The following is a 27271-nucleotide window of genomic DNA, read 5'->3' as shown; positions in this document are numbered from 1 at the left end:
TGACAGCTGCATTGATTGAATCAAGATCACCTAAATAACCAGAAATAAAAATAAACAACAAGAGCAAAATAATTAAAAACCTCCCCCAGCCACTCAAGTAGATGGACACTTTATTTTTCTAGTGTGGATTCCCTTTCTTTCCCCCTCCCTGCTCGACAGCATCATCTTTTTCTCCTTTAAAAAGGAAAAAAATGTAATCTATTTTAAGAGCAGGGGGCAGGGCAGAGGAAAACAGCTCGGCTCGGTACAAGCCTCAGGGCAGCGAGGAGTTTTTTCTGCTTTCTGCCTCGCTGTCTCGAATGTGAAGCTTGCAGCTTTTCGTCTGCTTTAAGCTGTGGGCGGTTGTGGTTACAGCTTCTCCGCTGCCAGCTTCTGAGCTGTTTTGTTGTTTTTTTCTCATTGTTTTGTTGCGTTGCGTCGTGAGATATGCCCCCACCAGTGCCAATAAGCCCTTTAAACCCCAGGTGCTGCCTCGTGTCGTACGGCCCTTCCCTTGGGTTGGGGACAGATTCGAGCGCTCGGCGTCTTCTGGAAGCCTTGCCGGAAAGGAGCGGAGCGTGTTTAAGCGTTTGTGCCAGCAGCAGGAACAGAGGCACGGCTTGGAGCCCCAGCAGGAGCAGGAACAGGAGGCTGGCCCCGCGGAGAAGAGGGCCAGCTTGCACAGGGAGGAGCCAGGGCCGGCGCTGGGGCTTGGGCGCTTGGCCTCACTCGACGCGTTGGGCAGGCGGCGGCGTGCGGATGCGGGAGAGAAATAAATGAGGAGTCATAGCGAAGACGGCTCTCCAGCCAAGGGGAAGGAGCAGGCCTCGCCGAAGGGAGCTGACGTTTGGGGATTACTGGAGGAGGGAGCAGGGGGAGCCTCGCGGCTCTGGCTGCCAGCCCCGGCCGGCGCTAACATCTGGGCACAGCTGTTTGCCGGAGCCCTTCCTGCGGCCGCCCCTCGGCTCGTTTTGCAGCCATGGAATCGAACGGCACCTTCCTCGCTTGCAACAGTAAGTCTGTACAAATGTCCTTGTGTTTCAGCCCTTTTATCTCGTGCGAGAGCTGGCTTTTTCCTCCTCTCTCCTCCCTCCCCCTTTGCCGCCGCAGTTCTCTCGCTTGGAAGTAACGCAGCGTTTAAATCAGTGTTACGGGAGAGAGATGACAGATTTTTTCTCTTTTACTACGGTTAGATGTGTTGGTCGGAAGGGTGTCTTGGCTGATCAGTGTGTGCGAGCCCAGCAAGGCTGATCCAAATCTCCTCCCCTTTATGGTGAAACTGAGAGCGGGACAGATGCTCAGCGGAGTAAATCAGGCTCTGGTGAAGGCAGCAGAGCCAGGATAAATCTCTTCGGCTCAGCGCCTGCCCCCAAGACTCTGTAAATGCTTTGTAAAAAATAAGTAATGTTTCTAAAAAAGAAGAAATCCTCTCTGCCCTGACAGCAAGTGAGATTTAAGAAGTCTCGATCAGTACCAAGACGAGGAGGCTTGTCTGATAGGCAGGGAAATATCCCTTATTCCCTGGTCTGACTTGAATATATTGATCTGTTACCTCTTCATTGTGTTTTATTCACTCTGATGAGCAGGAACAGCTCAGGACTTGAAATGGGAAAAGTCTAGAGTGCTTATTTCTAGTTCTTGATATAGGTGCTTTCTTCCTGTAGATGAGTTATAAACAAAACAAAACAAAAAATTAATAGATCGATCTGTGATTGACTGTAAACAGAATCAGTTAGCATTGCCAAGCAAACTGTGAAAAAATCATCCCCAGGCTCAAGAAATCTTCCCTCTGCTTTTCCCAGAACCTAGAAATAGACAGGAAGGTGAAACTGAGGTTAATGTTAAACTTTTTGTAGGTATCTCATTCATTATAGAGCCACTGGGGAAAGAAAGCTAGGAAATACATCTGGAAGTATTAAAATCTTTCCTAATCTGGTTTGTAGGTCATTTTTCAGTGAATATTACTTTTTTTTTTTTTTGTGGTGTTAGGGACCAAGAAAATTCAGTGTCCGTTCGTTATTCTATTTTCTTCTCTCAGGCAGAAAAATACACAAGTGCTGAATGAGCTGTGTGCTTTCAGAAAACTATTTGCTGAAATTCCTTGGCACATACGTGCACCAGTGCCAAAGTCATTCTGAATGCCAGACTTCTTAGACAGGAAAGGTTGCTCACGTGCTGGTTAGTTAGCAGGATCAGACTTGTGCTGCTCCGTTTGTCAGAAATTTCTCAGATACTGTGGTTTATAGGTATGTTTCATCTATGGCTGTGTGTTGAAACTCAGTTTCTTCCTGTCCCACATGGACACAACTGTGTTTGCTGTATCAGAATTAACCGCGGACACACGGTTCCATCTCAGCACGGTATCTGGCACCCCTGGGATATATTCCGGTAGCAACAGTGGCTAGTACTCTTGATGAGAGTTTCTGAAAAGTTCGTAGAGTTCTGTTTGTCCTGTGTTTGGATGGAGATCTGAATCCTGGGATGGAAACTGAACGTGCTCCCTTGTCCGTAGACCCATGTAGCTGCTGTGATTTAGTGGTCTGCGCCTTTTATTCGGAACGTGTTTGATTCAGCTGTATGGGCTTCTCGTTGCTTATTTTATAAAGGGTCATCTGCATTTATTATGCAACGGATCTGCCAGACTCTGTGGGCTATTAATAAGCTTTCTTTTGCTTCATCAACCTGACATGTATGTGAACTGGGAGTCCTTGTGCTCACACAGATTGCAGAATAGCTAATTTGTGCTATGCCTTATTCTTATACACTGACCTCTTCATCCGAGACACTGTGCACATTGTGCAGGGAATGCCAGAGCCCCGTTACGGGAATGCCTTGTGCCACAGCCCAGGGTGAGAGTCAGCAGGGAGGGGCTGGTAAAATCCTACAGAACAGGCTGTTTCCTTGTTTTTCGGTCAGCCGGTACCAAGGACTAACTTCTCCTGGATTTAAATTTCCAAATGAATCATCTCTACCTGCCCTTCTAAGCTGGGAGTGCTGAGCAGGCTCCTTCTGGGCTTCACCCTCCGTGGGTGGAGGTGATGCTGCTTGGCGTCAGCTGAGATCTGCTCCGAAGCAGCCGGTGGCTTTGATCTCCTTTCCTGCAAACAAGATACGCCTGGCACACCTGGATTGTTGGAGGTTGTGCCAGATTCATGACGTGGGGTTTTTTAAAGCCATAACTCTGCCGGTAGTGCAGGAGAATTTGCCATACTGGCACTGCTGGGGGCATTAAACATGCAACTTTCCCTTTTTGCACAGGACAAGTCAAAGTCATCTTGGACCTTTTTTTATTTTCAATCGACAACTGCTAAATGTCCAATCTGAGCAATGTTTTTTAAATAAAGCTAAGGCCTTTAATTGGTTTTAAGACTGCTGCCAATGCGTAAAGCCCCAACATCAGGCTCAGAAGCAGATGAGTAGAGGCAAAAGACGCCTGTGGAAAAATAGATTTTAAAGAAGAAATGAAAGAGGAGGAAGAAGGAAATGCAGTCACCTGGAAAACTGCTGCAGGTAGCAGGGATGAAAGGACACTGCCAAGTACAGGGAAAAGCAAGAGGAAGAGGTGTGGGGAAGAGGTGGTTTGTGCAAGGTCAGGAAACTCAGCCAACTGGACAGGCAGCTCTGGGAGCCACAGGTGTTGATTTGGGAGCAAAGTATAGTTTCCTTCACAGGCAGATCAGATATATATAAACAGGTATTAATAGGGAAAACTGCATCGTGCTCTTGCTGATTTGATCATCCAGGGTGGGAATCCGCTAGCTAAATGCAGGCATCTGCAGGAAATTGCAGACTTGCAGGGATGTGGACGGATGAGTTACACCCGTCTCCTGGCCCCTTGCTCCGTGTACTGCAGATATCACAGAATCACAGAATCGTTTAGGTTGGAAGAGACCTCCAAGATCACCTAGGCCAACCTAAAATCTAAATATCTAAATACTGTGAGACTGACCCCCAGTCCTTGCATCTCCAAAGTCCTTCCCATGGGTGGAGCATCTCAGTCCTTAGTCAAGCCCACCACAATGGATGGCTGCAGACCTTGGGTCAAACCTGAAGGTTTCTCTTTTTCTTTATGCAGGTAGAGAAGATTTTGCCACAGTTTCTTCTAAACCAAGATACTTCCACACCTTAAATAAGCCACTTGAGACAGTGAGTGGGGAGAAAGCCTCACACCTTGGGCTGCCCCTCACACGGGTGCCTTTTAAAGCCCTGTGTTGAGATACACACAACAAGTCTTGGCTATTTCTGGCTCTAGTTACAGAGTGATGAAATTCCAGATAAATCACACAGGGGAAAAAAAAATAAAAAATCCCTAGTTTTGCATAACTCGGTGCAATTTAATTATTGCACAAATTTTGCCCTGCTGTGGAATGCTCTGAGTGGCCTGCTTTTTGGCCGTGGAGGAAATCTCAGCTCCTGAAAAAGATGTTGAGGAAATCTGTTAAGTGGCCTGAAAAAAAAAAATGAAGCTGGGACCCACCTACAACTGACTATGGTTTTATGGCATGAACGTCTTCATCAATATGTGCTGAGAAACATGACTTAGGAGTTACGCAAGTAAGCTGCTGCTGCTGGTCCTATTGATCAAGTTGACATCCTTCTTTTTAATTACTTTCCTCCTATTCCCTTCACACCAACTGCTGGAAAAGCTGCAATTTACTTCAAGACAGTGCTTGCTCTGGTGCCTCTCACTCTGCAGCCCAATCTGCTTGTGCACCATCATGGAAGGACCAAACCAAACCTTCAGCCTGCTTTTGAGTTCCTGGCTGCAAAGAACTTGAGGTAGGAGTTTTACCTGGATTTCACAGAGAGTGCAGGGAGGAAGCAGAAGCTTTTGATAGGTCACATCACTAGCAGCTAGCACTCTCCCAGACGATACTTGGACATGATCTGGGTGATGGCATGGGTCAGAGATCCTTCCCGGTGTGCAGTCTGGATATGGCCAGCCTGTTTTGGGGAAAGGTGGCTCAGCTGTGCAGACTGATCAGAGCAGAGCTGGAGAAAAGGCCGTTCTCCTCCCAGAGACCTTGCAGACAAGGTGGGACAGCCAAAGGGAGATACAGGGAGAAAGTGGGGCTGAGAGATATTGGGCAGGGTGGCAGCGCTGGTCTCAGTGCACCAGAAACCTGCCCATCATACATCTTCTTGCCAACATAAGGAGATTTTAGGCGGTGATTTGAAGGACAGCCACAACACAATGCCTGGGGACAACTCCTCCTATATGAAGCTTTAAGATCACCCTGCTTCTGCTCAGCAGGACCTCTCAGGCACATTGGACAAGAAGTAGAGTGGGCAAGAAAAGCCGGAGTAAGGAAGAAAAAAGAGGTTTACTGATGCTGCCACCGACTTTGTGGAGAAGCCCATTCTCAGTGTCACCACAAGGTGGAACTTGGTCCATACCACATGCACCGAAATGCATCCACACTCACCAAGCAACAGCAGCTTTGGCCAGAGATGCACCAGTGTTTATGGTCCCAGTCCCCCCTCCCTGCTCTCCACTCCCCCAGAAGGAGCAAAAAGGGGAGAGCTGGTGTAGAGGAGCCACTGGCATTTTTTGGTGGTGGTGAGAAACTGGCTGCTCTAAACAGCAAAGCCCGGTCCTGTGGTGTAACTGGGGAAAATAAAGCCGAGAGACAGTGGTGGGGTCCTGGAGGTAGCAAGGAAGGAGGAAATGGAAGCAATTGGAAATGGAAGGAGGAAAACCCCAAGCAAAGGGCTGTTCAAGAGCTGATGTAAAAGCCAGGTATATATAACCATGGGTTGATGGCACTTAACAAAAGGCGTCTCTCAGAGGCACCTCACAGGTAACATCAGTGATTTGCAAAAGCACTTGGAAAACCAACTAACTTATTTGTCACTTGGCAGGTTTCCTGCGTTTCTGAACAGCAGCCACTGCCCATTGCTGCAGCTGGCTGTGCTCATTTCCACGCAGCCGGTGCACAGACAGTGCTCCTCATAGTAGGTGTGCAAAATAATCCTCGGACTTCATTGACCACCAGAAACTTCATGTTCTGAGGGCTCCCTCACCCTAGCAAGCAATGGCAGGTTGTCGTGTCTACGACACGATCAGATCAGCTGGACCACAACTTTTCCAAGCTTTCACTGATTCTCAGTTCACCTGGATTGAAAGTTCTTGCTCCTGGTGAGGGCTAGGAATAAACAGGGACAGACGGAGTGGTTCCTTAGTGAGCAGTGATACTCAGTGCATGCTGCTACTCTTTTAAAAATAATTTTACTGAATTTCAATGCAGGTGAGCCTGGGAGGGCAGCTGAAATTACCGTAACTTCAAAGATAAGCATCATGTGAAATAGACCTTATTCCTTCTTGATAAGGAATACAGAGCAATGAACAACCTTTGACCTCAGTAGTGGGAATTTCCCCCCAAATTGAGAAGTGTAGGTGTTGTGTAGCTGCCAGAGGCATTACCAGTCCTAATAGAGCAATTTACGTCGTGTGCATGATGCAATGGGGAAGTGGTGAGGGCATCACCAGCGTGGATATTTTCATTCCAGTCCCAAATTATCACAAGTTGGGGCAAATCAGCAGCTGACTGCTGTCATGTCATTGGGGTCAACGTGGTGTAAAGAGATTGCCATCAGTAATAGGGCTGCACCACTTTTGGTGTTGCCCAACCGTGGCCATGCTAGGTGACAAGTTCCAACCCCAAACCGACCTGCTTCTTCCTCTGTGAAGTGGTAACAGAGCTTCCTTCGGTCCTTTGTATATGGATGTGATGAAGATTAATTCATTCTGGAAAACTGCCTGAAGAGCAGCCTCGGCATTAATAGTTTTCTCACATAGCCCATTTCCTACCAGGCTCTCCAGCCCTTTTATCTCAAGTGCCTGTTTCCTGCATATTGAAGCACTTTGCTAACTTCAGGACCATGTTCTGACAACCTCATTCACATCAATTTCCATTTGCTCCGTGAGTAATCCAGACGGAATCGATAGGATGATTAGCAAAGCCCTGATCCTGGGCACAAGGACATGAATAACTTCACTCATGTGACTAGTGCCATCGATTTCAGTGGGGTTGGTCATAGGGGTAAAATTGCATGGTTGAGTGTTCACAGGCTTCAGCCCCAGTCAGGTGTTACCTGCAGTGAATAAGGGTCTGAGAATTTATCCCTGAGCCGTCGAAGGAATCATTTCCTCCAGCACTGGTGTGTGACGCAGCATCAGGTAACATCAATAAGCAATGCCCCATGTCTTACAGTGCCACACTTACCCATCACAGCTTGTCTACGAGATGTGACACTGTCTCTAAATGACCTCAAGACCACAATAGATCCAGATCTGTTGTTTCCTTAAGCAGGGTATTTCTGGCCCAGTGTTGTCACCTTTGTTTTAAAAACAAACTGATTTTATCTGTCTTCCATCTCTGAGGTCCTCACAACATCAGAACTTGCTCATTGCTGTTCTGGAGAAGTATCTAAACTTGGTGAGTGTTGATCCTGTGCTTTGCGTATGTGCAAACTTCAGGGATAAGTACATTAAAATGTTCTCTGAGAGCCTGGGAGGCTCTGAGCAGTGCTGTTGCTGACACTTTTTATTAGGAATTAATGAGAAAATGAGGCAGAGGGGATCTGCGTGCTCCCAAACCGATCCCTATGGGACACCGGCTGCTGGGAGAGCTGGTCCACAGAAGCAAACGGTTTTGCGAAGGCGAGTACAAGAGATGACTCTCTTCCCTGCTCCTTAATTAAATCAGCCCTCTCCAGTACAATGTGAAATATGGGAAGTGCTCAGAGACTGCTAGCTAATAAACATCAGCTAGCCATCACATCACGGTGCTCACCCTCCGGCCAGAGCAAGGGCAAGTCCCCAGCTGCCGGGGGAGGGCTACAAAGACATCTGGCCCCTGCACGCCTAGAGGGATCAGAAGAGGCTGGGGCTATTTCCTCAAGCACACTGCCTGGCTGATGTGTCTGACAATGTCCTAGCCATAAAATGCCTTTATTCTCCTTTGCCTTCTGTGACTTGTAGCTGTTATGTGTAAATAAGGCGTTAACTAGTTGTGCTGCTGTTCAAGGCCAGACAGTGGCTCTGCCTTGTTCCCAGTGAGTTTCTTACTCACTGTGCTAGGGATTAATGACTTTGACCGTGTCCTTGTGCTGGTCAGATCGCCCAGTCGTCTGTGAGCATCAGTAGGGCTTCCTTCAAAATACAGAGAAAGAGGAGGATGACTGGGGTGTCAGACACCTGAAATAGAGAATCTGTTCCTAAAACCTTTGTGCTACAAAATGCATTGGGTATGACGGGGGCTGGTGGTGGAGAGACTTGGATCTCCAGCAGAGATGGTGACACGTGGTTTGCTGTCGAGCTTCTCGGGCAGATGCTGGTTTTGCAGTAAGGGGCATTCACCCCAGTTTGGATCCATCTCCCTGCAGTATTTTCACTTGTGGCTGGCTTTTTAGGGCAGCGGCTCTGCAAAAGCAATGAAAAAAACCTGACAAGGTCTGTAAATTCATCAGGATGGGACAGCTTAATAAGCAGAACTCTGCATTTCACTGCAGAAGGAGTCATGGCTAGGGAAGAGATGGATTTTAGTCCCAGACATTGCCAGGAGAATAAGCAATGAACATGAGGGTCAGCAAGGGAAACTTACATAAACAACTTAAACTTATATAAACAAATTCTTCACTATGAGAGCATCTAAGCTCTTGAACAGTGGTCTAGATTGGCTATGAAGTTTCCATCCTTAGAGATATCCCAAACTCACCTGGACGAGGCTGTGAGCACCTGATCTGCGTTTGAAGTGACTCCCCCTTGAGTGGGTGGTTGACCAGGAGACCACCAGAGGTCCATTCCAGCTGTGATTCTCTATAATCAGTGATTTGTTAAACCGCCGGTGGGGGCTTATCCATGTACCTGTAAACTTGAACTACAAGAATAAACCCGTAGCTATGCAGAAATGCAGGGTGACTCACCCAAGTCACGTAGGAAATCGGTGGCAGGAAAGACATTCTCCAGAGTCTCAGGAAAATGCTCTCCTCTAGGTGGAAAAAGAGCATTAAAACAATTTCCGAGCAGCTTTCGGGCTACGTCTGCCCCGGTGTTTTTAAGCTTCCTGTATGTCAATCACTGCGTGTCAGTGGGAACAGCACAGAGCTCGGCACAGAAGGAAAGGGTGGAGCCGAGGTCTCTTAGCCAGGCATTTGTGGGCAGGCTGCGCTGACGAGCCCCCTGGAGCCACAGGCAATATCTGGGGCCCCTCCAGGCCCTGGAAACGAGGCACGAAACCCCACTGGCTGACTGTAGGGAAACTCGCTCCTTCTACCTGGGCCGCTGCTGGCAGACAGCCGGCTGTAGTTTCGCACCCAGCGTGTGCGGCCGATGAGCAAGCAGGAGGAGAGACTTCCCACAGTCCCACCCCTAGCCGGACTCTGCCCTCCTCTGCCTTCCTCTGCCTGTCCTCTCCCCGCTGCCTCCTCTCCCTCCTTGGAGCCCAGTTTGACACGGCGCACGCCCGGGGCTCCTGGATGAGCACGGATCCCCGCGGGGCCGACAGGGCCCCCCATCCTTCCCGGCTCACGGTGCCTCTTTCCGAGCCCTACGCTGGACCATGCAGTGCTTCCGAAGGCCGCTCAAGCGCACCGTGTCCCAGGAGAACATCCTGCGGGAGCAGAGCCGTCAAGTGGCCGCACTGAACGGCATGAGGCTGGGTAAGGGACAAGTTGGCCAGACCCTCGGCGCTTCCACACGCTGGCAGCCGCTTCGCTTCTGCCTCTTTTCCCTGCTCAGAGGCAGCGCTCCACCCTACAGGCAGCTCCGAGGTTATTTTTAAACTCCCGAGGTTTCTTTTCCTTTCCTTTGCCTGTAACCACCCGCCAGATGTACGAACCGCTTCGGTCGAGGCATCAAAGAAAGCGGGACCTCTCTGGCAGAGGGTGGGTTCGCAGATCTCTTGCTGGGCTTTTGAGCTGTTGGTGCCGTGAGGGTGTTTGGGGACGGCGGTGCCCCTTTTCTGCCCGATTTTAGGACTTGTCAGCGGTGCGGTGCCAGCTGATTACAGCCCGAGGAACCACTCAGAGGGCTGTGTTCACCAGATGAAAAGAGACAGGAAACCCCAGCGAGTTTCGTAACTTCTCTGACTACGATTTTACGGCTGGTGCCTGCTGTCTGGAGAGACAGCCCAAGTGAATGCAGATCTGTTGATTTACGTGGCTACAGACAGCAGGTGGAATTGAAAAAATCACCATTTGTCCCCCCCCCGAGTTGTCTGTGTTTAATCTGAAAGGCTTTCTGCCCTTTTAAAGTGGCAATCCTGAGCTGTGCCTGGTCTTCAGCCAGGTGGGAGAGAGGACCAGGCAGGAGGAGGCTTGTTTTATCGCGGTTGTAATTAATGTTTTTATCAGATCAGCAGATTTGCAAAGTGAGCAATGCAGAAATACAGACTGTCGCTGTCACCTGTAAATATCCTAACTATCTCCTCAGTGAGCTCAGAGCTAGGTTGCTGCCTTGACAGCTGTTGTTCTATTGTGTTCCCTGCTTGCTGTAAACCTGAGATGGATAATAAAAAGGTTAACGTTTTGGGGCTCTTGGTGTCTAAAGCTTCATAGTGCAGTATATGAACTTCATGCTCATGGTGGTGCTGTGTGTGCTTGAGGCTCTCTTACCTCTGCCAAATGCGATTTTCCCTCTGAACTGTACTGTACACTAAGTGTGTTCTGTTTAGCAAGTGTTTGACTGATATTTTTAAGGAGGGGGGCCTGACCCTTGAAACACATAGCGCAATTTTGTGTGACAGATGTGTATTTGGTGTTTTGCAGAGGATGCTAAGCAAGATACGGCCCTGCCACACGTTTCAGGCAGGATTTGGACATCTATTTCAGCGTGGCGATTGTGTTTCTCGTGCCCAGCACTGTTATATAATTGCAAATATCCCTGTCCCACTGCACAGTGTTTTTGGATCGTTAGATGACGTTTGTATATGACAACTCTGGTTTTTTTCATACAGAAGTTTCCATTGCTGTGAGACAGAGCTCTGCACGGCCAACCTCATCAGCTCCGTGGGGATGTCTGGCAGAAATCCCCAGGGGCTGCTTTGGATATAAATGAAGGTTCTGCTGTGAAAAGGTGTTTTTTGTTAGTTTGTTTGTTTGTTTTTTCAGGAAAGCAATTCAAATGGCCAGCTGAGAGTCATGTCCCACTGACACATTGGGGGTGCATTTGAGGTCCTATGTCATCAAATCAGATCATGCTGTGCTCCATCTCTGACCTAACAAAACACTGCTATCTGCCTCGTAGATAGGAACAGAGAAGCTAAGTGCCTTGCCCAAGGTCATTTAAAGAGTCTGTGGCAGTGCTTGGACCAGGCATAGGAGGCAGGGCCCAAAACACAGGCCTTATTCCTTCCTCTGGGCCTACCATGGTGGCTCAATCCATACTTTGGGTCACTGTTGGCAGAGGTCAACTTTGGGTGACTGCTGTGTATCTGAAAGGCCCCATGAGATTACCAACCTCCCACATCAGAGGGATGATCACCCATCTTTAAACCTCTTGTCCTTTCCTGACCAAATTCACCATCTTCTGGAGGCAAACTTGTTTCCATCCCCTCCCTGGCTTTTCTAGCTGCCCTCTGATTCACGCTCCCTGCCATCTTTGATCTTTGTTCTCTGCTAGCCTTTCACCGTGCACTGTCTCTCTTCATCTTTTCCTCCTACTCCTGAGAAGGGCAGTGGTTTCCTTCACTGGGTCATTGAACCTGGCCTGGTCCTCGGGCACAGCAGCCAGGGATGTGTGGGGATGGCTGGCAGGGCTGTTCCGAACCCGTAGTTGGATCCTCTGAAGAGGAAGGGGAATTTTGTCCCATGCTAATGTAAGGCCTGGGCTGTGAGAAGGATGAAGGGCCCACTCCAGCTTGTGTCCTACCTGTGTGGATCTAGCTTGGAGGAGACAAACCTGCCCTTGACTACTGCTAGTGGCCACCCAAATTTGCCCTTATGACATTGATGCAGCTTTTTGATCAGGTAGTATGACATGTTATGCATGCTGCATACAGTGTCTGTGCAACAAAACATGTCAGTCAGCAGGGGTTTCTCATTGCACACTTAGGCACATAGGCATCCAAAGGAATTGGTGGTTTTCCTGCTTTCCTGCTCATGTCACCCCAGGATGGCATGTCCCCTTTCCAGTCCCATAACGATGCCTTGCATGGTTGGGATCTGAGGGAAGATGGAGTGAGGCTGGGAGCCAGAACAGAAATTTTGTGGGTGTACACAGAGGAGGAGGTTTGTTCCCTCTCCAGAAACCTTGAGAAGTACCACAGCAGTGTTAGTGAAGCCTAAGTCTGCAATTCTTTGTGCTTGAAAGACCTTAGGATCAGGGAGGAAACCTCGACACTGCAGCTCAGGAGACCAAGGCCTTGTGAGGCTGTTGTGGTGTCAGTCCTTCCTGTGGATGGCCTCTTGTAGACCCCTGGGTGTGCTTGAACCTCAGCAAACCTAAGAGGGTGTTCCTGATGCCATAGCTGGGATCAATCTTTCACCCTTCTGTGCTTTGTGGGAGCCAGATTTTTCCTTCTCACCATGAATTTCTTTCTGAAGTTTCCAGAGGAAGTGTTCAATTCCTCCTCCTGGGCACTTCCAAACCTGACATTGGAGCTGAGAGGCTGTAGCATGTGCAGGTACTTAATTACTGATCTAGCTAATTGAATGTAGAGGAAAGAGAGAGGCCACAGCAACCTTTTCATGGTCTTCAGCTCCCATCGTGGTGCTTTCAATCCTGAATGCCTCAGCGAGGCTCAGCTCCAGGCCTGCTCCTCCTCAGCTCCAGGCCTGCTCCTCGGCATTTGAAAACCAGTGAGGTGGCCTGAGCTGGACACAGGACACCCCTAATATTTATCTCTGACAGAGATCGCAGACTTTGCCAACCTAAAATGACCATGTTTTGTTTTTCATGCAGGACTGAAGTAATGCTTGGTGGTTTATTGCCTTGTCCTGTTCAAAGAGTGGCCATTCAAGGCAGCCCTATCCAGGGAGGAACAAACCCAATGGCACAGGGGAATGCCACGCTGCAGTATAAATCCTATTGCACAAATCAGTTAACTCGGATTCCTGCTTTGTGGGGCTCTGTGTTGTGTTTATGTAGCATTGGGATGGGAGTGTCAGGTGGCTGCAAGCGGCCAGGTAGTTATTAGTGACAGTCTCACCTGCATCGTCAAGATAAGGTTAGCAGAAGTCATGCTGAGTTGGAGTTGGGCTTGTTCAGTGCTACGGAGCTAAATGCTGTTTCACCAGCTTTGAAACAGCCTTTTATGCAATGTCAGAGCTGCAAGGTGCCTATTACAGAAAGCCCAGGGTGTGTTCCTCATGTTTCATTCTCCTGCTGCCCCCCACCCTCCCTGCACCAGTTCACACACTGCAGATCTCTAATTAATGGTTGGTCTGAGGGACAAAATCTCCAAGGTGTTTAGGTATGTGGAAGTCATATACTTCTGAGATGTTCAAAACCACCTAGAATGTCAAATGTATGTTTTGAAAGCCTTAGTAGATGACTGTTGCTTCTCTGGATGTCTAAGTGCCTTCCTGAACCTAGTCTGAGATGAGAAATCTCTGCAGTTGCTGGGACCAGAAGGGGACAGCTTTTCTGAGAGGGACCTGTTTTCATGACGGAAATTTGCTGCAGAATAGAGCTGAATTCTCTTCAAAGCTCCTGACAGCACTCCAATTGAAAGTTACACAACTTTCCTTCCTCTGCTTTTACTTTTGTGCTGTTGTTCTTGCATCCTAACTATATTTACTGCAAAGGAGATATTTTATGCTTGTAAACCACCTGAGAATTATAGTACCGAAATCTTTGGACTCCATCTAAGAAATCCACAAGGCTCCAGTCACTTATGTGAGCATAAAATATGACGTGGCAGATTCTGGGTCTCTACTCTGCTGTTCTGCCCAGAGCTGGATGCTCTGCAGTGGTCTGTTTATGTCTCTGACTTGTGTCCTGTGGAAGGCAAGACCCTATGTACATTATTTCTCGTGCTAGCTCTTACATCATTATCACTACTGTTTCTCCCCAGGCCTGAAAGATGACAAGGATCTGAAGTTCCTCCTGAAAGGCAGCCAGCTGCTGAAAGTCAAGTCCAGCTCTTGGAGAAAGGAGCGGTTTTATAAGCTCCAGGAGGACTGCAAAACCATATGGCAGGAATCGAAGAAGATGCTGAGGTCTCCAGAGTCACAGATCTGTGAGTAAAGTTTGCATCATCACAGGCGTGGGGCATGGTCTGCAGAGGTGCTTGGGGTGAACCAGGACCATTATGCTTGTGGTGTGAAGGCAGGGCTTGGAGCAATGCAAGCAGATCCTTCCCTCGTCCTGTATCATACACTGAGTTATGCTGTCCGCTTTGGAGACAGCGGGGAGGAATCTGCCGAGTCGGGAATGGCCGCATTTCCCAAGCTCATGAGCTACTGCTCAAAATTGTCATGGGTTAGAATGGCAGGAACCACAGGGGCTGCGTGGCGTGGCGTGATGTGGTGTGCAGAGGGAATGGCACGCCAACAGCAGTTGGCACCCAGGTGTCCTGCTGCTGTGCTGGGCTCAGCAGCCCTGCCTGGCTTATTTCCTCTCCAAATAAAGGGTTTGGGTTACTCAGGTGTCTCTATGGGGATACCTGAAGCTGTAATGCATGGTGTGTGATGTGGCTTGAGCATCCATGGCATGGTATGGGGCACTTTGACTGTTGGTTTGGGCTCTGCCAGGACAGATATCTTTGGGAAGGAGAACTTATTCCCATCCTTATCTTGGAAACTCTCAATCTGCCCCTTTGTAAAAAGTCCAGATATGACAGTCATTATTGCACGGGCACAAGGACCACCATTCTTCCCCAGCATCACCCAGCTCAGAGCCATAACTGGGAACAGGGGCTCCTGGTCCTGCCATGTGCTGCCAAAATGGGATCAGGCAGGCTGTGTATCTGTTTTTTCCTCCTCATTTCGGTATTTTTCTGACATATTTCGTTGTCACTGATAATTGTGGTCTGTTAAAGACAGGAGGTAAATGAATAATGTGGAACTTATTTTATAGCACATTGAAATGTAGAACATGCTGCCTGGGTTATTTACAGTTTGTTTGTAACAGTCACATCTAACTAAATGAATAGTAGGTCTTCCAAATTACCTCATCCCTCTCCCAGAAATGGTGAGGAGGAGTAAGGTAGCAGGGCAAAATATGTTTAGTTTACAACCAAAATCTTTTTATATGACTTCTGTCAGCTCATTTAGTCTCTTTGTGCATCCTTCCCCCCGCATTTCCTTTCTCCTCCTCAATCTAGCTGTAAAAGGCTTTGGATTAGAGAGTGTCCCTTGCTGCGTGCTTGCGTGCTTAGCGTGGTCCTGAGCTCAGCAGGGTCCTGAGCTCAGCTGGGCTGTTTAGGTACCAGTGCAATACCCCATAATAACACCTGAGCATTTGCTCCCTAGGAATGTCTGTTACATTGAGCTCCGTCCCAGATAAAAGCTAAATCCTTTCCCAGATTTTGTCTTCCTACAAAACAAACAAGGGCGTGAGTGAAGAATGGCTTTCAGAGCTTTCTTTCCTATGCTCTGAGCCAGCAGTTTCTAAATTACAGGGGCTGAGGACACCTCCAGCAACATTCCCACCCCACCTGATCCTCTGAATTGAACAGGAGGCGTCCTTGTGCCGTGGCTTCATGGACCTTGAAGCCTGCTTGGAGAAGCACTGGTCAATCCCATTTTCTCCATCGCTGGGCCAGTGGCGTGGAGAACTGGCCCAATCATAACTTTATTCTGTGTTCAGTTGCAATAAGAGCCCTACAGTAAGATCAAATCCTTTGAGCTGGGCGTAGGGCACAGGTTGGGAGTGTGTCTGCGTGGGTGTGGATTAACACCACTCGAGATAGGCTTTGCTAACCGGTCCCAGCTAACATTATTGTGCTGCTGGGGATAGAGGCAGTGCAGAACCAGCTCTGCCTTAGGAGCATCCTTGGTGCAGTGCAAGGATGGAGTAAAACTGCCTATTGACTCACACCCACAGATGTGCTCTGTAACACTCCCACGCATTCACACCTTTCCCCACGAAAGTCTTTTTAAATTTTTTATCGTCAAGAGACCAGGAAGGGAGACAAGGCAGTTGAGGCACAGCTGTCCTTGCTGCTCTGAAAAAGAGAAGGACAGCAGCAAAGCTGCTGGCTCTGCACCTTTATGCCCTGCTTGCTGTAGGAGCATGCCTGATGTCAGCCTGACCTACTGAGCACGCTGGGGCAAGCCACGTCCCACATGCTCCTGGGAGGACGTGCAGGTCTGCTAGAGGTGGTGGCACAAGTGTTTGGGAGGGTTGGAGGGCCACCTTGGGGCTGTTTTCAACAAGCACAGTGGATGTGCCTGAACCTGGAAGTCAACAGGAGAGATGAATACTAGACTGATGCCTGCCCAGTCCCCAGCCAAAACCCCAAGGCCACCCATTTTCCCATGCCTTTCTCCTCTCTTGGTCCTCTGAGACCTTTCATTCCCAAGTTTTTAGAGTGATTGCTGGGTTCGGGTTTTTTTATCGGGCATTTGACTTCACCGGGATGCTTTGTGTTTAGGTCCAGAGAGGATTGCCCCTCGTTCATGTTGTGTCCTCTGGCAGGCTTTATTGCTGTGGCCACCTTCTCATTTGGTTTGGTGTGTGTAGGCAGTCAGAAGACAGAGGAAGAGTTCAGGATCATTGCTTTTGAACACAAAACCAGGAATTTCAAGGCGAGTCTCTCCAGAGGGTCACCCTTCCTGTTGACAGACTCCAGTGCACTCCAGTGCAAAGCCTTTCTAAAACTGATGATAAGCTGCTTTTTTTTTTTTAAGGAAGGAAAAAGAATGAGCTGAATGGAAACTGGGAGGTTTGAGCAGCAGGCCTAATCTTATCTGCAGCTGGACTCAGAGCAGGCATATGGAGGCACCTCAGAGGAGCAAAGTCTGGATAGGGTAAGGGTTATGTTTTTATTTGGGCAGTTTCCTGTTATTCGTGTTACTGTTCCTATAATCAGGCAGAAAAGCTACTTGTAAACCATTGTGTGGTGGTGTCTGTAGGAGATAAAACTGCGGATCTCTAGGGTTAGACAGGGGAATCTCAGCTGATTGGAGTTGAAAAAAAACAACAACATATCAGGGTTGTCACAGGCACAGATGTTGCCTGGGTCAGATACAAGGCGTACAACCATTACCTTCCTCTGTTGTCTTTATTTTAACAACTGGAAATTTAGATTGGATGCTGTATGATATCTCTATTACCTACAGGGCTTTTTAGGGGAATAGGCTGCCCTTCTGATATGGTTGCTACACAGGGGGAATGTAATCCATTTTTTTCCTTTTTATCCATAATCCATTATTTTTCAATATTTCTATTTAGGCCCAAGGAATGAGTTTTTCAAAAAGCCCTTGAAGCACCTTAAGGGGACAGTTTTCCAACAAATGTTAAACCATGATCCACTGGGGTTCAAGTGGCAGGATTAACAGTTTGGGGGCAAAAAGAAGAGGTTTGTGCAAGGGGGCAGGTAGACAGCCAGTTCAACCACTGCCCATTCTTTCTCTTGAGCATCATTGTGGTGGGAGAGAGGGGAGCCAAAGGAGGCAGAGGGGATTGCCCTCAAGAAGCAGCAACCTGTCAGTAACGCTGTCTTGGCTAGCTGTGGTCAAATATCAGGTCTCATCCACACATGCAATAGAATAGAAAGCCACGTGCTGCTTTCAGTGAAATCAGTTTTGAAAGTTTTTTCCTAAACCAACTGAAATCCCCAGCCTGAGCTCACTTAAGCCAGCCTCAAGCCCTCCAAAAACTCTCTGAGCTTGAGGATCTGTAGGATGGTTGAAAGCTTTCCAGTGAAACACCCTTTGGGGCGTTTGGTGGAAAAACAGAATATTCAGAGGCGGAAGGAAAAGGCTGAATAAGTCGTTTAGATTCAGGGGTAGTACAGCAGGGCCCCAGAGGAGCAGGTACGTCACTGCCTCCTGCACCCTTTCTCTGTTGGAAGCTCAGGGAGATGACGTTTCCCATGACAGCCATGAGCGAGCTTCGCACACCGCACAGGGGATGACTCACTGGGGGTGCTTCATTGAGTCATGAACTGTGCAATCAAGACACAAGTTTAGGAGTTTTGGCTCAAACATTGCAATTTCTAGCCAAAAGCTTACTGAAGTACTACTATTGTTGGTTTTTTTTTTCTACTTTGGTTTAAAAAAAACAGTTTGGGAAGCAATTTACAGAGGCAATCTAAATTCACTTGCACAACTGTTTAAATGAAGATTGTATTATTATCTTAAAGCATGAAATTGATATTTTGATCTAATGATTAATTATCTTCAGTATTAAAAATGCACAGAATTTATTTCAGTTCCTCCCAATTCCAACCCAATTGTAGGATATTTTTGTACTTTTTAAAGCTTTATAACACTCTATACTACCAATGTTCAGCAGAAGACTTTTTTCTTCATTTTTTAGTTCTGTTAAGTTTAGGAACACCCTTAAAATGCCACATGATGATCATACCATGCCATTTTTGTGGATGGATGAACGATTGCCTCCATTGAATTAATGCCCTGAACTTGCCTTTAGAAGAACAGAAAGGACGTGGTATTGCACTGTGCTTGCTCAAGACTAAAAGTAAAAACTTAAAGTTGTTCCTGTGGATCTGATGAGTGCCAAAAGTCAACAGAAATTCTCAGCAACCTGTATGCACATAGCAGGAAACTGACTACACCAACAGCTTCCTTTTGGAGCTGGTTAGGCAGTTTCTCTAGGAATTGTTGCCTTCATGATCAGACATGTATTTGTCCCTGGAAAAATATTTGCTGATGTGAATATGTTATGCAAGGCAGCCGTCAGCTGTGAAAACAAAACTGTCTGTCTGTGGGTCTCATTAGTTTTTATCAAAATCATTCAACCCATAAAACAAGTCACTTCAATTGCAGAGCGGCCTGTTTTTTCGATTTAATTTTAAATCAGGCCACTGCCGTGAGTTTCTGGGACAGTTTTCATCACAGGCAGTCTGCTGGCAAATACCGACCTTATTCTCTATAGCAAGTTAAATGCAAAGGTGGAATGCCTTAGATCCAAATTTAGTGGCAGGAGAAGTAGGAACTAGTTGCAAAAATAGTTTGCAGGGACTTGCTTGTGGTGTCTGGAAGGAATGTAAATAGAGATCACTATTTATATCAGCGCCCCAATCTGTGTTGCTTATACAGAAAGATTGGGTAAAGACCTTTTATTAAAAGGTATTCCTGAACAACCTGTAAAATTACACGTGCATTATATCACTAGTTGTCAGCTGGTGACACACACCAGCAATGAGGGCAGGCTGCTGGGCAGCAGATCTCAAGTTCAAACAATGTGCTGAGCAAGTTGGTGGAGGGGGGAGCGAAGAGAGCGGGTGAGGAATCAGCAGTTGAGACCTGGAGTAAATCGGGCACAGGGAGAAGAGAAAGCAATGTGGTCAGAGCTAAGAAGGCACAGTACAGCGGGGCTCAAGCTAAACCCACCCTCGAATCATGATGCAAAAGCATCCATCAGTGATGAGGGTGCTGGATAATCTTTGTCGTTCCCAGTCCACGAATTTGATGTGCTCCCACTCCTGCTGATTACAAAGGCCCCAAACCCAAGTGCGTTTTGCCACTAGCATCAGTTGCCTATGGTGAAACTAAAAGCAACTAAAGTGCTTTTCCTGGGACAAAACCAAAGAGAGAAGCAGCACACAGCGCCAGTTTGCCCCATGTGCTCAGCGTGTTGCAAAATCCGTGTAGCCTCACTGCAGCCCCCCTGGGCTGGCAGGGCAGTGCTGGGGTCAGGTAGCAGCTTTTGTCGGTTCTTGGCAAGATGCTAAAGCAACCTGGCTGAGCTGTGGTTGGAGAAGGTGTGATCTCTGCAGAAATACAGCGTTGTGTGCAAATATGGTGCGAGCTATTAACAGCTCAGTGCATTTCTCATCTGCATTTCGTGACAGTAAACAGAAGTGACTTACTGAGACAATTAGAGTGGGATGGAGTAATTCAGCGTGACTGAATGCCACATTGCAGACATCATTTGCTAATGAAGGGGAAGTAGGATATGGAAAGGGAAGGATCTGAAGAGCATTTGCCCCAGAGTGAAAAAAAATGTCCCCCTCCCTTCAAAGCCAGCTGTTTTGACAGTGCCTCCAAATGTCCATACATTGACTCTCCTCTCCCTCTTTATCAGCAAAGGCACAAGTAAGAAGCATCTAGTTGTCCTTGTCCTTCACATCCTTAGTGGTTTGAATATGTGGGTTCAGTTCCTTGTCTTTCTTTTCTGTACAAGTCTTGACAAAGCATCTCCTCTCAAAGAGCTGCCTCTCAATCAGGAGGAAGGTAAAGGGATTGCCTTCTGCCTCCCGTCCTCCTTTTTCTGTATTTTTTTTGGGATTACCAAAGTGTTCTACTGTCCATGTACCCAGCACAATCTGGATATTTTACTTCAAGAGCAATGACTGGAGAAGAGATGGACATTGCCCCCAGAGCAGAGGCCAGTGGCCAGGGCTCATCTCTCAGACAAGTGCTCTAATCATTAGGCACCTTGTCAGGCTCGTACTTCTGGCTCTTCAGCATTTGTATTTTTGGCTGCCAAATGGCTCACTCTGAGTGTGTGTGACTCTGATGCACTCCTGAGGCCTGACAGCTCTGGGGTTGCAGCTTTTAGGGTGAAGGGGAGATCAGATTTGGGTCCCTCTCCCTGCTGCCTCCCACAGGATTGTTTCCCTCTCAGAGGGGCCTCCCTGCTGCACAGGCCTGTAGGGCCTCAGTCCTTGCGCTGAGGTGGGCGTAAGAGCACTTCATGGAGGGTGGTGAGGATGGACCAGGTCCTTGTGGAAGGCAGGTGGGGAGCCTTTCCCTCAGGGGCCACCCTTGGGGAGAAATTGTAGAATCCTAGAATCCTACAATCATTAAGGTTGGAAGAGACCTTCAGGATCATCGGTCCCCACCCCCCTACCACCAATGTCACCCACTAAACCATGTCCCTAAGCACCACGTCCAACCTCTCCTTGAACACCCCCAGGGACGGTGAAGCCACCACCTCCCTGGGCAACCCGTCCCAATGCCTGACTGCTCTTTCTGAGGAGAAATGTCTCCTCATTTCCAAACTGAACCTCCCCTGGTGCAACTTGAGGCCATTCCCTCTAGTCCTATCACTAAAGTGATAGTGGCTCCTAGAGCCTGGGGAATCTTCTGGGTCAGGCAGAGGCAGAGGTGAGGCTCCGTACCCACTCAGCAAGGTTTTGTGGGTCACTGTGTTGGACCTGAGCTCTTGCAGACTCTAAGTCTGCTTACAGGCACATCGGTGTGAGTCACAGCTTTTGTCTTCCTTCAGAGGAGGTGTTCCTTGTCCTTCTGCATGAGGGGATGAGCTTGCAAGTGTAGCAGCAAACTCCTTGAAAGGCATGAAGAGAGAAATACAAATCAAAAGAGACTCCCAAAAGAGACATTGCTTGAAAATATTGGGCTGTTGAAACTGGTCTTGGTATTCTGCGGGCCTAACTCGCACCTGCTAATGCCATGGGTGAAATGGGAGAAGGGCACAGGACCAAGCATTAGGAAGAAAGGTACACGAGGGCATGAGAATAAAAAGAAAATTCTCGCATCTCCACGAGACTGAGAGGAATAATTTCAGTGGCTCCAGGGAATGCTGGTGTATGTCCATGTGAGCAGGGAGCTATGACCATCGGCTGCGGCGCTGGCCGATTGGCATCTGCAGCAGCCGGGAAGGCTGACCGGCATGTAACCTGTTTGACTCAATGTCTGGAGGCCAGGAAGGACACAAGCTTCCTTGTGTGATGCTTCATTATTTTGGGCTTTGCACAAACCAACCTTTCAGCAGACATAAACACTCAAGAGAAGCAGATGCAAACTTTTCAGACTCCCTTCTGCTTTTGGTTACCTCCCCACTGTGGCGTGATGGGGAAGGACCAAGAGAGGTTGCAGGGATATGTGATTGATCGGTGTTTGCTGTAACTACTCCTCTTCTGTAAATCACTTATCTGTCCCCCAGTTATTTCTGATATCTCCTTGCAACTAGCTCATCTGAGAACACGGTTTGGGACTGCTAATACAGCACAGTCTTTGTCCAGGAGCAGCTGATAATGTATTCATGTTGGACTAAGATTTTCCAGAAAAGAGATAACATTTGCAGATGGTTTGGGCTGACTCCTTTGGCTTCAGCTTTTATATTGATAGATGAAAGCAGTACATATGACCAAGCTATGGAAAGCTTTAAAAAATGTCCTCCTTTACCGTGCTTTTTTAATGGTTCCTGCACTGATAGCTTCTCTTGTCTCTTGTGTGACAACAGTAGACATTGATCTTGTTCCTCAGCCTTCCTTGTACTTTTTCTGCATGGGGACACTGTGCTCTCCATCATATTCTTCCCAGCAGTATACTCCATGGAGATCAAGGCAGCCCTTCCAGCTACAGGTTTTCAATCTTTTTTTCCTCCCACACAACTCACTTTTTTTTTTTTTTCCAGTGGATTCACTTTGCCAGATAACGGTTTCCAAAGAATACATTCTAAATTTCCAATATTTAACATCAGATTTTCTAGTCTTGGAAACACTATGTCATTGCCAACCCAAGGTTTAGGGATTGATTGCACAAGCAGAGTAGCTAGCCGGTCTGAAGGGATAATAACGTACGAGCCAAGCAGTGGTGAGCAGTTGGCAGGTGATGAGGAACAACAGGATGATCCTTCCACTTGCACTGCCATAACCAAAGGACACTGGGAGTGGAGCAGAATCACCTGCTTATGGACCATCTGCATGGCCCACAGCTGCATCTGAGATGCTCAGCCTGGGCTTCCTTTCTGGTCAAGGATCCACTGTAGCCATAGATTTAGGCTGTGATTTCTCTCATGCTAAAGTTTATTTCTAAATAGGACAGAACGTTTGTGTTCCAAAAGTTTGTTTTTGTTGTTGTTTTTTAATTTTCCCCATTGCTTATAAAGGGAGAAAGGTTTAGGTATTTTGACTGAGCTGAATACCTCTAAACATGACAGCATCCTTTACAATAAAGGCATAAACTGTGCAGTGCTACCTAAGGCACAATCCCTGTCATTCGCCCAATGTGCTAGTTAACAAGTAAACTCAGCAGAAAGGCTCTCCACCAGCAGCCTAGCTTCAAGGGAATTGCAGCCCTTTTCTTCGAAAGATAGTTTTAGCACTCAAAACCATAAACTTTCACTCTAAAGTAAGTTGGCTAGATAGCGTAATTCCACAGCAGCCCATCCCATCCCATCCCAACCCAAGCCTCTCCTCCCCTCCCCTCCCCTCTGTCTGTTCCACTGTTGGCCTTTACCAAGTGAAAATAAGACCACACAAAGGTAATTGCTCATCATCAGAGAGGAGTTTTGCCAACTCCAGGAAGGGTCTCATGGCATGTTCTTGTATAGACACCAAATCAGCAAAGTGTTTGACCACCCCAACACATGGTGGGAATTTAAAGCAAATGTCAAGCGTTGGTTTTGGACAGTCGCTAATTTTTGGAAATTGTAGTTTTTTTTGCTGAGTGTGTGTGTTTTTTCCCCACAGCTGAGCAATATCATGACTGCCCTAGAGAAAAAGGGAGATTTTAAAACTCCACGGAGCATCCAATGAATTTTGGGTGATCCCAGGGCAGCAATGCTAAAAATGTGCAGAGTGGATATTGAGTTGTGTATTTTGCAGTGTTAGATTTGAATTAATTGGGCACTGTAACAGTGAAATTGAACCAATTTAAATGAAGGAACAGATAAAATCTTTTTCTTTTGGGGGGTAAATTTCTCAAGTTTCTCTTACTCAGCTAAATAGTAGGGATATTTTACACTCACATATGGTTTTAATAAAGCTCCTTGAAGACAAGCACGAACAAAATCAGTCTCAAGCCTCCATGAGACAGGAATTAATTTTTACCCATAATTTTCAGTTTGAAATAGGAATAAGTTAAAACCAACTTTTTTTCATATTCCAGTGATTATATCTGGTTTTAGGCATGCGTGTTACTGAAGATGTCTGGATATCTCTGTGGTGGTTTTACTCAGCTGGGCTGCTGGGCTCCCCTACAGCTGCTCTCACTTCCCTTCCTCTAAGGGAAAGAGAGAAGAATAGATGAAAAGGGCTCAAAGGCTGAGATAGGGACAGGGAGATCACTCAACGATTATCATCACTGGCAAAACAGGCTCAGCATAGGTAGATTAATGTAATGTATTAACTATTACTAATAAGCTAGAGTGATGAGAAACAAACAAAACCAGACTAAAACCACCTTCCCTCCATCCACTCTCTCCTCTCTCTTCCCCCCAAGAGGGGCAGGGGAATGGGGACTGGGGGCTGCGGTCAGTCCCTGTTGCTTCATCCCCGCCGCTCCCTCATGCTCCCTCTCTGCCCCTGCTCCACGCGGGTCCCTCCCACGGGATGCCGTCCTTCCCCAGCTGAGCCTGCGGGGGCTGCCCACAGGCAGCAGCTCTTCAAGACCTGCTCCCACACGGCTCCGTACCACGGGGTCCGTCCCCCAGGAGCAAACTGCTCCAGCACGGGTCCCCCACGGGCGGCAGCTCCCCCCAGACCCCCTGCTCCTGCGGGGGCTCCTCTCCACGGGCTGCAGCTCCGGCCCGGGGCCTGCTCCTGCGGGGGCTCTCCGTGGGCCGCGGCCTCCTCCAGGCCACATCCACCTGCTCCACCGGGGGCTCCTCCACGGGCTGCAGCGTGGAGATCTGCTCCGTGTGGGACCCGTGGGTGCAGGGGGACAGCCTGCTCCACCAGGGGCCTCTCCACAGGCCGCAGGGGAATTGTGCTGCGTGCCTGGAGCACCTCCTGCCCTCCTGCTGCACTGGCCTTGGGGGCTGCAGGGCTGGGTCTCACTCCTTGCTCTCCCAGCTGCTGTTGTGCAGTAGGTTTTTTTTTTCCCTTCCTTGAATCTGCTTTCCCAGAGGCACAAACAACATCACTTACTGGCTCAGCTCTGGCCAGCAGTGGGTCCCTTTGGAGCCGGTTGAAACTGGCCCTTATCTAACATGGGGCAGCTGCTGGATTCTTCTCACAGAGGCCACCACTGCAGCCCGTCCAGTACCAAAACCTTGCCACATAAACCCAATACAGTCTCTCAGGTGTGCTACGTTTTGTGTGTGTGCCCTGAGATGAATGTTACTGGTAGATGTTTGCAAAATGTTAACTGGTCTGTCAACCCCCAAGGAAAATCCAATCGGATGTTCTCAGTTAGAGACTCCAACACCATTTGTAAACAGTTTTTCCATCTAGTGTATGTAAGTGCCATCCCTATTTAGGTGTTAAGTTTCTCAGCATCAAATCTGATTAAGCAGTTTCTGCCCTTTCCTCTCAGGCCTTTGTAGATGTATTAAGTTGCCCATCAACTCCCGAAAGACAAAAGGAGGCTGTGTATGCTGCTGGGAGAGCTGAGTTTCTGAGCTTGCCCACTTTCAGCAGAGTTGGAGGGCACCCGCAATGCCCTCAGAGCAGAGTAGGGCTGCCTCAGTTACATACATTTGCTTCACGTACTTTGTTGAATGCACCACTCTTTCTGGTCTGCCTTGCGTGTGCACATGGCAAACTTGGTGTGCCTTCAGGGCTCGTTTCCACTAACTGAGAGTCAGAGATGGAAATGGGAGGGTTTGAAAGCTGTGTATTGCTTGCTTACAGCAACGAGGATCAAGTCTGCCTTTGGCAGGGGTGTGGACGGGTCATGGGTGACACCAAACTGCTCTGGAGCAGTTTTTACTAGCGTGACTGAGAAGAGTATATGGGATTTTAAATTTTACCTTCTCACTTTTTGCAAATTGAAGAATGGCCATTTTGGTCCCTCTCATCTCCCTGTGGGCTGTTAGAATTCTTCATTTCCAGTTCTGAGACTAAAATAGCCAAAGGTTATTTGATTGATGGGGTGAGGTCCTGTTGGTCATGATCCTTGTGTCTTTCAAGTGCTTATTGATTACATGGCATCTAATACTATGCCCAAGAGAAATCTTAGTTGCATCTAAAAAGCCGAAAGCACCCAACCATTTACCAGAGGAGGATTAGTGTTTTGTCTCCCTGTGTTTATAGAGGGGTGAGAAAAGCACAAACAGATGAAGCCACAAAAGCAATCAGTGATTTCTGGTGTCCTTTTTCAAAAGCATGGAAAGGAGCATGGATTTGAGGAACCGTTAGCTCCTGTCTCTGAATGTCAGTGTCACAGGTTGGACACTTAGAAATGATGGTCTCAGTGATAAATCCAGGTCCAGATTTACAGGGGAAAGTGGACAGACCTACTGGGTTACCTGCCCCTGTTCATGGGGAGGTATAGCTCCACTCCCCCCACTCACAGACAGGGGCAGAGGTCAAGGCAGGGCTCCAAGGGCTGGAGCCAGCCCTGACAGTGACTGATAAGTCATAAACATGGTATCACAGCATGGCATCCATACATATTCTGATTCTATATTAAATAAAGGACATGGGAACAGACAAAGGAGAGGTGTTGGGGGTTTTGTTTGTTTGTTTTCTTCCTATTTCTGCTCCTTTTTATTTGAGCTTTCTGCGGCAACAAAGTTTGTGGAAGGCAGAAAAGAGACGGGAATCCTCCAGCTGTGGGAGGGAGAGGTTGCAGGAAAAGGAAAAAGAGTAATTTCTGAATATCCATCACCAAATAGAGATAAGGATGACTGAACCCCTGCTGACAGCAGGCTCTGCTTTCTTTCCACAGTCTCCATTGAAGATATTCGGGATGTGAGGTCAGGCCATAAAACAGAAGGTATGGAAAAATACGCCAAGGATGTACCAGAGTATCGCTGCTTTTCCATCGTCTTCAAAGACCAACGGAAAAACCTGGACCTCATTGCGAGTTCAGAGGACGATGCCAACCACTGGGTCTGCGGCCTTGGGAAAATCATAGCCCACAGCAACTCCATGAACCAGAAAGAGAAACTCCAACAGTATCCTTTGCCTTGTAAAATGATTAATCACACACAAAGAAGCACTTGTCCTTCTCAGTGGGTGGAGATAGTAGACTAGCCCCCTTTTTTCCTATTGGCCCTGGGCACCGAGTTTTCTCTCACATTGATTTTGCACCCAGGCAAATCCCTGGTTTCCAGTGCTTTTTTTCCTTTCCTACAAGCAAGAGAGGATTCAGGCTTCACATAGCTCCATAAGTAAAGAATTGCACCTTTTAGGGAGCTCCAGATAAAACAATCATTATCTTGTATTTTTCAGGGGTCTGTTTCACTTGCACTGCAGTAAACTCCAGGATAGGCACTTCTTGGCAAGGCATGAAAAGCCCGTACTGTTTATCGTGTTTCTCAGTAATACAAGGCAAGGGAACTGATTCTTCTCTTCTCTCT

General features: G+C 47.8%; 1 protein-coding gene across 2 annotated transcripts in view; it reads left to right on the top strand.

Annotated features, from left to right (window-relative positions):
- The first annotated feature begins 278 nt into the window (after positions 1-278).
- The window catches only part of PLCD1 (phospholipase C delta 1), a 54617-nt gene continuing 27624 nt past the window's right edge, over positions 279-27271 (top strand). The window contains exons 1-3 of one of the 2 annotated variants that reach the window (XM_080578223.1): positions 279-992; positions 13998-14162; positions 26638-26866. In XM_080578223.1, coding sequence (XP_080434349.1) covers positions 959-992; positions 13998-14162; positions 26638-26866 — 428 coding nt within the window. In that variant the 5' untranslated portion in view covers positions 279-958. Of the gene's footprint in view, positions 993-9397; positions 9643-13997; positions 14163-26637; positions 26867-27271 lie in introns of those variants that run through there. The other variant, XM_080578222.1, reaches the window with a different exon arrangement.

The sequence above is a fragment of the Anser brachyrhynchus genome (genome assembly GCF_964034855.1).
Source record: "Anser brachyrhynchus genome assembly, chromosome: 2".
Lineage (NCBI taxonomy): Eukaryota > Metazoa > Chordata > Aves > Anseriformes > Anatidae > Anser > Anser brachyrhynchus.
Note: the sequence above shows the minus strand (reverse complement) of the source record. Positions and strands in the feature narration are given on the sequence as shown.